Genomic DNA, 14,976 nt, shown 5'->3' on the forward strand with positions numbered 1-14,976 from the left:
TTTATTTCGCCATATGACACCAAACCTGCCTGAGTCAACTTTGTTGTTGGACAGAACCCACCGTATGCCCAGACCTAAGCACCTACCAGCCTCCACACCTCGTGACAATATCACAAGGCTACACTACTATACCACCAAAGAAGCAATTATGACAGCCTCTAGGAAGAACCCTATTCTCCCTGAAGCGTTCAGCAAGATCCAATTATACACAGATCTCTCGGCAACCACCCTCGCTGCAAGGAGGTCCCTCACTCCCATCACCCGAACTCTGAGAGCGGCAGAGGTTCCTTACAAGTGGGGATTCCCGACAAGACTCATAAGAAAGAATGGCGCCGAAAAACATATTCTCACAATAGAAGATGGAAAAATCATTCCACTGCAAGACGACACGAGGGAATACCCGAAAAGTCAGATGTCAGCCAAATCACCTCAGCGACTAGCCCCTGGATGGGAGAAACGCGCACCGACTAAATGACTTTAAAGTTTATTAGCCTCAAAAACTTTTTAGTATTTACACAGAGGCCTACAGTTCGGAGACCGGATGCCCTGGATGATAGCAATATAGGTGGTAATGTACTCATATTGTGAGGGCAGTCGTGGGAATGGGTTGTATTAATTTGCCTAATGCCAGGTTACTGGGTATAGGCCGTTAGAGATTATACTTTTCACTCGGCAACACACGCATCATATTCTAGAATCGATAGATTTTTCCTACCTGCCACATTACTGACAAAAGTAGCTTCCACACACATTGGCGATATCACATGGTCTGACCATGCCCCCATTACCTTAGCACTTATAACACAACACCCCACTCATGGCAAGAGAACTTGGCGCCTCAACAATACTCTGTTAGCAGATCACAAACTGGTTGCACAATTCAAAGGTGAACTTGAAACTTACTTTGCAATAAATAAGGACGGAGAGGTTGGAACGGAAAGTTTATGGCAAGCACATAAAGCCGTTCTTAGAGGCCAATTCATCAAGCATTCTAGTTATAACAAGAAACAGAGACTTTTGAAATATACAAACATACTCAGGGAACTTCATATTCTGTCACGCAAGAATAAACAAACTTCATCTTATGACACCACGTCGAAGATCCTTCAACTACAAGCACAACTTAATGATCTTGAGACAGACAAGACCACTTACTATCTTACGAAAATGAAACACAAATTTTTCAAAGAAGGCAACAGAGCTGGAAAGATCTTAGCTGCACAACTGAAGACTAGAATGGCAGCTTCAAAAATAGCATATCTCCAAACGACAAGCGGTCACAAAATCACGAATCCACAAAGTATAGTAGATGAATTTAGCAAATACTACAGTAAACTATATAATCTAGGCTCAGATGACCCTTCCTCTAAACCCAAGAAAGAAGACATTGATGACTTTCTACGAGATGTCGACTTACCACAGATAACAAGGGAAGAATGCCTAGCCCTAACCCAACCTATCTCTATAGAGGAAACACTTCAAAGCACAACTACCAACACACAAATACCCAGGGCATGATGGCTTCTCAAACCTGTATTATCGCACCTTTGGTAATATTCTAGCTCCCTACATGACCAACCTATATAATCACTGCTTTTGTACGGGCAGTATGCCATCCGACATGCTTCAGGCACATATCTCTACACTTCCGAAGCCAGGAAAAACCCCCACCCAATGTTCTAACTTCAGACCTATATCCTTGCTTAATTGTGATACGACAATTTATGCCAAAATCATAGCAAATAGGTTGGCACCGATCCTCCCCAGAATCGTACACACAGACCAGTCAGGTTTTATTAGGGGCAGACAAGGCTGCGATAACACAAGGAAGATTTTAAATATCTTATCACAAATGGAGAAACATAACTCAGGCCTTCTATTGGCTTTAGACGCAGAGAAGGCCTTCGACCGACTACATTGGTCTTACATGACAACAGTTCTAGAAAAATATAACTTCCCCACGGAATTTATCCAGGGCATAATGGTGCTTTATGGCAGACCATCCGCACAAGTCTCCAATGGAGGCTTTATATCCACTCCCTTCAACCTTACACAAGACAAGGCTGCCCGCTATCCCCCCTTCTATTTATCTTATCACTCGAGCCCCTCGCCCATAAAATTAGAAGTGACCCACTGATTACGGGCATTCAGATCCACACGCACAACTACCGACTAGCTATGTTTGCAGACGACATCTTTCTATCCCTCAGTAAACCAGAATCTTCGCTACCAAGACTCATGAGCCTACTACACATATAAGGACTAGTTTCGTTCTACAAATTAAATACATAAAAAACCCAGGCTTTACCGATTAACATACCACTACACCGACTGCAAACTTTGCAGAACACTTACCAATATGAATGGAGGCGGGATTATGTCACATATCTGGGAGTCAAATTGGCTTTACACGACCAGAAAATTGTCTCATTAAAGTACAAACCATTGGTTAACATGTGCAACTCAAGCTTCCAAACATGGAAAGATGTCCGTATCTCCTGGATGGGGAGAATACAAACTATCAAGATGATGATATTGCCGAAAGTCCTATATGTGTTTAGGATGCTGCCACTACACGTTCTGTTAACATGGTTCAAGACCACGCAACGAACACTGAATAGATTCGTATGGGGCAAAACGAACACACGCTTACCATTATCCCTATTACAAATGACACCTAAAGAAGGGGGAGTGGGTTTGCCTAAACTTCTCACGTATTACAAGGCAGCCCTACTAGAAACAGCAGTCCGACTCCATGCACCTAACAACACCTTCCAATGGGTGGATATGGAACTAGAAGCGATGCATCCACACTCTTTAAGGAATGTCTTATGGACCCCAAAGTCATATAGACGGCAGGGAGTCACACCATACCCCACGACTGCTCTTACTTTGTGGGTCTGGGACCTTCTCCACACGGAATCGGCTAAAAACAAACGTTTCGACTCACGCGCCCCCCTCATGGCACTAGAAGCGATTTCTCCGTGGATCTCACTAAAACTTTGGACTGCAATGGGTATACATCACATCGAAGATTTATGTGGTAAAGCCCAGATACTACCCTTCCCCGACCGACAAGAGAAGTACAAACTACCGTATTCCTTTATCTTCTCGTATCTTCAATTGAAGAGCATAGTCAACACTAAAGTCGAGTTTTCGCATTACAGACATGAATATAGACAGAGCTGTCAGGCAAATCTCATCAATAGATGCCTGTCGAATCCGACGAAACCAAAAACTCTATCTCTGTGTTACCAAACATTGCTGGACAGTCGCCCACCACAACACTTTAAATATACTTCGCAATGGGAAAAAGAAGGCATTCCCAAGTTAACGACTGAACAATGGCTCAAATCGCTAGACACCCTACGAGGCATTACAACCTGTTTCTCCCACATCGAAGCTCACAAGAAAATAGTATATCGCTGGTATCTTACACCACACCGCATAAACAAAATGTATCCGGCAGTCGGATCCAACTGTTGGAGATGCCAGAACGCACCAGGACACATGACTCATATATGGTGGGATTGTGAATTGATCAGGCCACTGTAGGCCCATGTCAAAACCCTGATAACTCTGGGCGCAGGAGGCTGCCCCACACTTACTCCCAAGACTGGCTTGTTGCTATTGTTCTCAGATGATTGGACGCAAAATTCTAAACAACTAGCTACCATAATCATCCTGGCAGCTAGAAATCTTCTAGCACTTAACTGGAAAACCACATTTTGCCCGACTAACAAAGAACTAACACGAAAAGTTCACCAATATTATAGATACGAATTACTCTCCTCTGAGTCACATGTCAGGACTGCAAACTTAGAGTCCCTGTGTAAGCCGTGGTTGGAAGCCACATATATGGATAACCCCGACAGGACGACGTGACCGAAAACGATCAAAAGCCATTCCTCGAAGATACAACAAGATATGACGGAACATCTCGCTAGCACCCACGCAAGAAGCAAGATACAAAACTACATACCTTGCAACCCCATACCCTTTTCTTTGCACAAAAACTACGCCTGATAACCAATCTAAGAAGACGATCAAAAAGGCTCTGAGTTGTGGTCCCTCTCCCTGCCCCCCTATCCCTCCCACCCCCCATGACAAGATGATAAGAAAAGTCAGCATACAAAGTCGAAGAGCACTATACAGGGTTACCACACCAGGCATATAAGCTTGTATTTTTTTTCTTTGCTCCACTTCGGCTGATATTGATTGTATCACTTAATCGATTTGCTTGTATTATGTCCCCCTACCTATTTCCTTTCTGCATCCCATTGTTTACCTTACAGAAAATAAAACAATTTATGCCAAAAAAAAAACTTAAGGTTTGCATGGATTGAAACAGGTTTTTCTACCCCTTCACGCTTCCGTTTGTACAAGTATTACCAAACACAGACCAGATTCTTTCACATGCATTAGTTTTTAATGTCTTACCAGGAAAGGTTAAAGGATCTTAACATGTATAGCTTGGAGGAAAGACGAGACAGGGGGGATATGATTGAAACATTTAAATACATAAAGGGAATCAACACAGTAAAAGAGGAGACTATATTTAAAAGAAGAAAAACTACCACAACCAGAGGACATAGTCTTAAATTAGAGGGGCAAAGGTTTAAAAATAATATCATGAAGTATTACTTTACTGAGAGGGTAGTGAATGCATGGAATAGCCAGCCAGCTGAAGTGGTAGAGATGATCACAGTAAATTAGTTTAAGCATGCATGGGATAGACATAAGGCTATCTTAACTATAAGATAAGGCCAGGGACTAATGAAAGTATTTAGAAAACTGGGCAGACTAGATGAGCGGGATGGTTCTTATCTGCCGTCACATTCTATGTTTCTATGTCTTTAGGACACTTCTGGCATGAAAGTATGTGTTTTGTCATCCTTTTAGCATTTGGAAAATAATATTTCTTGTCACAGTATTTGCAAATTGCAGTTTTGTTCTCAGCAAAAATTGCACTGTGGAAATGTTTCTATATGCTGGATGCTGATTTCGCCATTTTACTGAGTGGTGGTAAAAAAAACTATTTACTGGCCAGACTCAGACTATTGGTAAACATTGCACTGCAAGGGGAGAACATTAATAACTTTAGTTAAAGTTTATAAAGATAACCTATTTTTTCAGACAAATTTAAACTTTTACCTGTCAATTAACCCCTTATGGAAGGAGGCAATTGTACACATTCTGACCAAAACCAAACCTAACTAAAACCTAGAATTTGATATCTTGTTAAAGGGACTCTCCAGTGCCAGGAAAACAAACCGTTTTCCTGGCACTTCAGGTCCCCTCTCCCTCCCACCCCCCATCCCAAGTTGCTGAAGGGGTTAAAACGCCTTCAGTGACTTACCTGTATCCAGCGGCGATGTCCCTCGGCGTTGGGTCAGGGTCCGCCCATGCTCCTCCCCCGCCGACGTCATCTGGCGGGGGAGACCTATTGAGAGGCAATGCCGTCATCTGGCGGGGGAGACCTATTGAGAGGCAATGCCGCGCACACGCATTAGACATCCCCAAATGAAAGCATTGTACTATAATCACGGAAGTGCCCTCTAGTGGCTGTCTGCTAGAGTTAAAACTGCAAGATAAATATTGCAGTTTATGAAAACTGCAATAATTGCACTTGCAGGGTTAAGGGTAGTGGGAGTTGGCACCCAGACCACTCCAATGGGCAGAAGTGGTCTGGGTGCCTGGAGTGTCCCTTCAACCATTATTGGGTGCTTTCATATTAAGTGCACCTACACTTATAACATATAATTTTGATCTAAAAAAGTATGAGAAATTAATAAATATTATTTTCCAAGTTCTGCTTGGCATTTTAACTATTTATTTTAACTATGAATGTTATAATACAGTTAGCTTTTACTGCAATTAAATATACGTATTTGTATACCTTGACGTCCTATGAGTAGAACAATCCACAATACACAATCAACAGTCTTTTTTAGTAGCCAGTTAGTCTCAAACCCTGGTCAAAGTTAGTGTTCATATTTGCTTTTTGCATTTTTCACACAAAAGCTGCACTTTTACTGATGATATTGTCGTTATATAGTATACTGCTCCATAACACTCATGTATGTGTTCAGCAATGTCTCACAAGTACAATAGTGACCCCCATGTACAGGCTTTATGGGGTATGGAAAGTTACAGGGTCTTATAGCACTAGCCTATTTTAGCCTTCAAACCTGGAAACTGGACAAAATTATTTGCTGGGCCTATGTTTTCTTTGAGAGAGTATGGCCTCCTGGATAATAACATTTCCACCATGAGTGAAAATAATGAAAATAATGGTGTATTTTGAGATGTTTGATCTAGTCACTATAACACTAATACAGATCCCATTTGGTGGTTATACTTCTGTGTGTGCTTTTTCACACACATAAATTCCACTTTCACAGAACATTTCATAATCCTGATGAGTTCATGCAATAAAGCGTCAGTATTTTTATTATACATTGTCTCATGAATATTACAGTACCCCCATGTACCAGTTTTTACAGGTTTTCTTTGGTAAGTCACCAAATATATTAGGGCCAAATATATTAGATGCCCTTTGAACTTGTAAAACTGACTAGCGATTTTTCTGCGCCTATGTCGCCTTTGAGAGAACATGGCGCCCAAAGATTGAAAACTACCCCTATGATGGCATAACATTTTGACAAGTATTCTAAATTTAGTTTTTGGAGTTGTTTGGCTTAACATAAATAGGGACAGGCCGAGGTCAGGGGAAGCCAAAAGTCAGCCAATAAGTTGGTACACGCAGCTAACAAATTGTACACAGGACAGGCCAAGGTCAGTAATTCAGTAAAAAAAAAAAAATCAAACAAACTGACAAAGTCCCATACAGTCCCATACAGTCTCATTATTTAATAGTTCAGCTCTGTATGCTAGACTTGGAATCCGTCTGTTATGCATAGGTCACGTAGAGATTGGCAGGAAGGGCTGTATGTAATACTTTGTGGCAAACCTAGTCACTTCTGGACTATGCTGTACCAAGGTTGTCCGTAGGCTGTAGGGGGGGACTGTATATATTGTGTTATGTGTATATTTTACTGTGGCCGTTCGCATGCTGGCAGCCCTAAGCTACCAGCCTGCAAACACTTCGTTTGACGAATCGCGGCTATCCGGGCCGTTCGCCAAACGAATACGGGCTCCCCAGGTGGACCACACACTTAGAGTCGTGTGACGCTCCTTAACCGATTGCAACAATGTTTCAATCGGTAATTAAAGGCTCTCCTAGGTGGCCGCCGTTCGACTACCGACCATGCGGCGGTCGGCCATCTTGGATCCTTTGTCTCTCCAGCGGTGTTCGGTCGTCGAGTGCCTGGAACTAAAAACGGCTACTCGATGATACGAATACCGCTGGACTTCCAGAGCGTTCGGGAGTTCCGCTCTACTCACATTGTGTTCCCCATCGGTGTTCGGTAGTTTTAAGCCGAACTCGATGGTTAAATATATTTCATGCGGCGTTCGGTCAGTTCAGCTGGGAGCTGAGCGGTATTCTCCCAAAAGATGCGCTCAGCCCCCAGCTATCTACCGAACGTTCGGTCACATTAATCTACCAAATAAAACTCTAAAACTGTATTTTAATGTAGATTGTCAGTTCTGTTGCACGAGGGGATAATCCACTTAATCGTCCATTTTAGTGGGAGTATCCTTCTCGTGCAGCGAAGCCTGTTGGGAGAATCATGCTGCATGATGGGAGAAATCCCCTGAAGTAACTGTATGGAAACCCCTTGCATGGGGAACTGTATAAATATGCACGCTGTGAATAAAGCCAGTTAGTTGACTCCCAAACTGTGTTTCGTCCGGTTATTGGGAGGATTGGGGATATTGCCTTACTTTTCAGCGCTGACTGTGGATGTACCTGTTATACCAGCGGAGATCGTGGATTCTAATACTACACTCCGCTACATACTTGTAGTCATTTTAGGCTCCTTTCTTGTAGCAAGCACAACACTTTCTTTGGGAGTACTTTTTACAGGTTGTGAGGGGGTTAGGGAAGGAGAGTGCTTGCCACACAGTCTTTGGACATATTCTGATCCCCAAAAGGGAGGATTGGGGGTCTGGGTAAATAAAATATCAGACACAATTTTCTGGGTAGGGCTTACCTATGGCTGCTTTTTTATACAGCTCATAGGAATTGAAAATTGCAATCAGGCTTAGATAAAGTGTAACTTCTTGTACAATTTCCTACTTTTTAAGTTCACCAGATAAGGCAGTCTACAGTGATCAGCCATGTCCCCATCCCCTTCCACCCTCCCCCATATACTTGCCGTAGTCTACAATGCACTTTGGTTTTTCCAGCTGCTCAGTTCTTATTGTGACAAACACTGGCACTGTACTTTTGTCGTGCATTGTAGACAGCATGTATTCATCCTTCTTATCTGTGAACCTATCCTGATGTAGAACTGAAGAGGGACCTCTACTGCTTCTGCCGATAGTCAGGATTTGGGGGAAATATTTATGCACTGTGCCATAAGCTACCGTTAAGAAACAAAATGCATTTTTAAAGTAATCAATACTGGTCTAATAAATATCAACTAACAGCTTATAACCATTATTTAACAAGCAAGGGTCAGATCCCGAACAATCTTTTCCTATTTGCATTCATAGAATCAGGGCATCCTGGTGAATCAAGATGGCTATCCATCCCTTGATAAATCCTATGGGGTGGGGCTAACCTTATGGGATGGGGCCTTTTCTATTGACTGGACAGCAATGACTGCCCAGTTCCTAGTTGTTTAGTAGACATTCCACTACCTAATGGTGGCATATGGAAGTAAAATACCTCCATTGTAGCAATATGGGGGTCTTATTGACCCTCAAAGGATTTTTATTTACTTATTTATTTTTACTTTTTCCATGTGGCTGCTGGCTAGTAAGCAAATGCTCACGCTGCCAAGGGTTTATAATTAGGTGCCTGCTGGTGCTGCTAGCGTTGTCAGTGGGCAAACAGTTCTTCAAATTATCAATCACTTGCAAATAGCAAATTAATGATAATTTGTGATTCCGATGCTGTAGATTGGTTTGGATGAGGTCGTAAAACAGTTATTTCCTCATCCGAACCAATGTTACAGAATCAGTCAGACTGACTGTATTTGGCTTTAGTAAATATGAGAATTGCTCATGCGGTGGGAATTCAGACCAGGCGAACCACACAGCCCATGGCTGATGATGTCACCGCTCTGCGCAGGGAGAAAAACAGGATCCTAATTATCAGATTCTACCTCAGTCCGACCAAAGGTGTCTGAATATCGTAGAATGATCTAGTGTTCTGTGAAAGTAAGGGCCAGATTTTCAGGTATTTTTAAATATGCTTCATTTGAAAAAATGCCATATTATTACATTACATGCTGCAAAGATCCTTATAATAATAATAAAAAAAAAAAAAAAACACTTTTTGTTGAAATTTGTTCTTTTAAATAAAAAGAGAAGTGGTGGGAAAAAGTAAGAATATATTAGTTTCTCTGAATATCTGCACTTTTTTTTTTAGAAATGTCAGCTTTCTAAATAATTCCTTATGAGGTTTGTTACTAAAAACACTTTGCTCAGTCTCCTTGGTGAAACTCTGTTTAGCAAAATTGTACTAGAATTCAGCTCTGCTTTTAGAGTGGACAAGCTCAAACATGACTATTTTCAACAAAATAAAATAAAAAAACTCAAACCAATTGCAGATTTTCGGTTCAACCTTTATCATACTAAGTTGGTTTTCACAAATGTGCCAGCCTATAGGTTCTTTTATTTTATACCAATAGCTAATTTGCACTTCAGTAACAATCATTTGCAAACATAAATGGTATTAGATTATTTAAAAGGAACACTGTAGGCACGTTATCTGCTTCTTCTCTTTTTAACTGGCTATAGTGTCTGGAGCCCCCTGGTGCCATCATTTCATTCAGCATTAAACAGTTTTAATATTGTTATGTTTTAATGCTAAATGCGAGTTCCCAAGCAGCCCCTTACATCTGTGCTGCTCTAGCTAATGAGGAAGTTACATAGTTACATAGTCACATAGTTACATAGCTGAAAAGAGACTTGCATCCATCAAATTCAGCTTTCCTCACATATGTTTTTGCTGAAGGACAAAAAACCTAGTCTGAAGCCCTACCAATTTTGCAACAAACTAGGAAAAAATTCCTTCTTGACCCCAAATAGCAGTCAGATATCTCCTTGGATCAAGCAGCTATTACCCCACTAATTAGAAATAATATCCCTCTATGTTATGTTTTTGCAAGTATTTATCCAATTTCAGTTTAAACATCTGTATGGACTCTGATAAAACCTAGGTATTAGCCTGAGAAGTAAGGGGCAGCTGTGATTGGCTGAGAGTATCAGACTGACTGATTTTAGCCTATCACAGCTCCAATTTACTGTATGAAGGGTATGGCTACAAGGAAGTGCATAATCTCTACCTTAGCCACACCTCCAGAATGGGCCAGATTCTGGGTGGCCAGGAAGCCTTAGTTAGTGTTTATCAGCTCTAAAATTGATTCAACATGAATGGAGAGACAGCGCCAGGGGACACCAGGAACTATAACTACAGTGTTCCCTTATAGCTCTAATCAGGGTTTACCAGCCCTTTTCGTGGTTATTTCAGGTTAATGCAGGGCATCACAATCAGGGCCGGTGCAAGGATTTCTGCCGCCCTAGACAAAGATCCATTTGATGTCATATTCTGGCTCCCAGCATCACAGAGGGTGCACAAGGGAGGAGTGAGCGGCTGCAAGAACAGCCTCCCTCGCTGCCTGGCTTTTTCATCCCCCTCTCCTCCGCACGGTCACTGCCATTTGTTGGCAGAGCAGGCGCCTGCCATCAAGGTAAACAGGTGCCTGTTCTGCCTTACCTAACACAGCTTCGGGGGCGCCCTGAGGTGGCCAGATGGCCACCTCCTTCCTGGCCTCCCTGTGACAGGGCTCCTCTCAGCGCCCCCACCTTCAGGCGCCTTGAGGCTCATCCCGGCACTGGGGGCAACTCAAGAGCGCTCAGGGGCAGACAGGGGAAGGAAGCCCACCAGGAAACATCCCAGTGGGCACCCCCAGCAGGCTGGCGCCCTAAGCGAATGCCTAGTTCTCCTAACGGTTGCGCCGGCTCTGATTACAGTTGTAAACTCTCTTGCTCCACCTACACAATAGTAAAACATGAAAACAGCCTACTAGTATACTAATTTTGCCCACATTTGTAGGTCCAAGCTGCAATATGCAAACCAAACTAAGACCACTCTAGTATAAAATTTATATAACTAAAAATGTAAAGTACCTATGTAACCCTGAGATTAATAAACAAAAACTGCAGAAAGTATTGACATATTTATTACTCTTGCTTAATGCCTATATATATATATATATATATATATGTGTGTATATATATATATATATATAAATATATATATATATATATATATATATATATGAATTTACATGATATTATGACACATGAAGGCCAATGAGATTAAGGGACTGCTTGATGAAGAATGCTTAATGAGCGTGGATGAATGAGTATGCAATGACAAAACAACAGGAGATACACACGCTCATTTTACCTTTGGGTGAAGTTCTGCGGTTCGAAAGACCCTGCAATGTGAATCTCTTTCTAGCAAGCGCAGAACGCTCAAGATTATGACTGGCAGGGATATCGGCTAGGAAAAAGGGAGAGGAAAACTAGTAATGCTAGAAGGGAGTGAGGTTAGACGGGTACATTTTTAAGCAGAAAGAAAGGCAGCATGCAGAGAATCTACAAAATTAGGTAGGACATATAAAAAAATTTAAAAGGCATAACAGAAGTTGAAAAGTTTAAGAATGGATATTACATCGTATACTAAGGAATCAAAGTTATTTTTGTTTAAAATACATTCATAACTAAATTGTAAGCGTGTTTGTGCATGGTATCAATAACTTCTTGTTTGTTTTAACATTTGTAAAAGTGTGTTATATTTGAAACCTCCACATTAAAGGGACAATGTAGTCACCAAAACAACTTTAGCTTAATGAAGCAGTTTTTGTGTAAAGATCATGCCCCTGAAGTTTCACTGCTCAATTTTTGCCATTAAGGAGTTAAAACACTTTTGTTTCTGTTTATGCAGTCTTGGCCACACCTCCCATGGCAGTGACGGACACATCCTGCTTGAAAACAAAATTGTTTCCTTTTCAATCAGAAGTAACTTACATTAAAGGTTTTTATCTCTTGCTGTGTAAATTGAACTTTAATCACATACAGGAGGCTTCTGCAGTGTCTAGCAAGCAATTAACAGTGCAGGAGATAAGAAATTATAAATTATACAGAATTTACAATAAAAGAAGTATAAATGTTAGCTGACTCTTTACAGGAAGTGCTTAGGAAGGCTGTGTATGCCACATGCAGGGAGTTGTGCCTAAGGCTATATAAACAAAGTGACAACTTCAAATGGCAGAGAATTGAGCAGTGAGACTGCATGATCTACACTTCTAAACTGTTTTGTTATGCTAAAGTGGTTTTGATGCCTTTATATTTCCTTTAATAAAAGTGATATTACTTATTAGGCAGTTTCTTTATATATTACATATATATATATATATATATATATATATATATATATATATATATATATATATTACAAAGAGAAGAGGTGGACAAAGTTTGAAAACATAATAATCACTTTGCCAATATTTTTTGTGTTTGTATTACAAGCATGTATTTAGAAATGACCAATTAGAATGCTTTATATGTCAATAAATATTCTACATTTTATTAAAAAAAAAAAAAAAAAAAAAAAGCATTGGGTCCATACCTGCATTAAATTAACTGCTCACCCCTATTATTATATAGATTGAAAGAATTGAAAAAAGAATAACTGACACTTCCAGAGAAATGACAGTTCCTTGTTCCCTAACTCCAGTAAATGCTATTGCAGCATTTACAGGGGTGAATAATGAAGATGGGGTTAGTAGAAAAAACAGTGCTTCAAAGTGTGCATGCAAAAGTAAATAGAGACATTCCAGGTGCATGTACACTTAGCATTAGCAATTCATTAGCAGTTCCATTTGTGTGGACGTGCCATGTGTACCAGTATGCCTGGTGTTTCCTGGCAAAGTATGCAAATGAAATAAAAGGGAATCTACAGAGAATGTAACATAAAATTATTGGTTATGCTAAATTGTGTTGTAAACTGAAAAGGGGAACTGTCACTTCTCTGGAATTTACACAGTTGAAGAAAACATTGCAAAAAAGTTATAACTTGTGTTAACCGTTTTGTTTGAGATGCTCCATTTAACAAACTAAATAAATAAAATATATTTTAACAATTTATAACTATTTAGCAAGTTATATTATCCCAATTTAGTTCAGAAAAGGCAAAGCCAAGACAAACATTACTAATGAAGAGGAAAAATAGAAACACTGTTTTATTACTTCTCTGTATGCTTTCTCTATGCTGATTGCCAGATGCAAAGGACACACCTTATAACACTGATTGGCAGCGAGTTAAGATGAAGGCGGCCAGTTGAGAACAAAGATATATGGATTTCCACATTTTAAATATGCATACATTTGATACATAGGCAAAAGCAAACATAATATAAAAATTCCTGTAAAAAGACAGTTTCCCTTAAACCATAAAACAAATATACCATACAAAAAAATGTACATCACTTTTTAACACCCACAAATGAAGGTGAAAAATAATAAATTAACTAAGCTTCACTCACAAGGTCCAGCTTCCCAAGGTCACCTCCCAGTTGGTAACCTCTAACAATCCAGAATATATGTATATATGCTCAACAATATAGGATATCTACAAAAAAAAAAACTAACAATACAATATTGTCACTAAACAGAAATGTAGCTCTTTAATTAGCCACACTCACAAGAAAGTGGAGGCTGTTGGTCCCCCCCACTCCCCCTCTTATCATCGGGCAAGACTACATATTTGTTTTATGACAATATCGCACTATGTATTATTTCTTTCTTTTAAATATTCCAGCTGTATCCCATATTATTGTGTATATACAAATTTATTATTAACACATTAAGCAAGGGTGCTAATAATAAATGTGGTTTTATTTTATTTTTTGAAAACAGACACCACTAAAATACTGCATACCAGGTGAGCAAGAAATTTAGACGCATGTATAAAATATTGTTTGCACTTTAATCCACACAGAAGAGTGTGGATAAAGCAATACTATGTACTTAAAGTAAAGTATATGTGGTCCCTATAAGCAGTGTAAGACACCTTCTAGGCAGATGATTTGTCAAAACTTGCATGATGGAATGAGACTCACTTAGCCCCTACGCAAGAAGGATTTAATATTACACAATATGAGGGTAGCTAGGAGATTGAATGAGTGAATCCATACAGAAAACAAAAAGCATGCAGTATACACATATTGTGTACACAATTACTAAACCTCATACACTAATGATAGCGAACATGTTTGAATTAGTCTTACTAAATATAAAAAGAAAACCCTAGCTATTGAGCTATTGTTTGGACAACATGTCATAAGAAAGAACTGTTATACATCCTGCAAAAGCAAATATATTAAGTTTTTAGACGTAATACGTAGGCAGTCTTCATTTGCTTCCTTTGAGATTTACTAAAGAAGCATTGATTAAAATTTTATATTGGGTTCATATCTTTGGCAATTAGCTATGTCAAACTTTGCTAAAACATTGTTCTGGAATTCGTATTTTGAATTTGCATTACATTGCTAAATCATACTTTTTTTTAGCATTTTTTTTCCTTAATTGTGCAATTTATTACAGTTCATTAGTTGGAAATGCCAATAGGTATGCAGTAGAAATATTTATGTTCCAAACTTTTATTTTCCTTAAAGATTATAGTTAAAGAAGAAAAAATACTCCATCTTGTATATGTCCATACAGAAATGATAAATCTTGAGACATGTCTGTCTGAATTTTGGAACAATAAACTTTAAGTTTGTTGTCTTGTTCAAATCTGAAACATTTCTGACCAAACTAAAGTATGAAAAG

General features: G+C 39.7%; 1 protein-coding gene across 1 annotated transcript in view; it reads right to left on the minus strand.

Moving 5' to 3' along the window:
* Positions 1–14,976, minus strand: part of MCF2L2 (MCF.2 cell line derived transforming sequence-like 2) — a 446,256-nt gene that overhangs the window by 74,646 nt on the left and 356,634 nt on the right. The window contains exon 27 of the mRNA XM_063442725.1: positions 11,549–11,644. Coding sequence (XP_063298795.1) covers positions 11,549–11,644 — 96 coding nt within the window. The remainder of the gene's footprint in view (positions 1–11,548; positions 11,645–14,976) is intronic.

The sequence above is a fragment of the Pelobates fuscus genome, chromosome 2 (genome assembly GCF_036172605.1).
Source record: "Pelobates fuscus isolate aPelFus1 chromosome 2, aPelFus1.pri, whole genome shotgun sequence".
Lineage (NCBI taxonomy): Eukaryota > Metazoa > Chordata > Amphibia > Anura > Pelobatidae > Pelobates > Pelobates fuscus.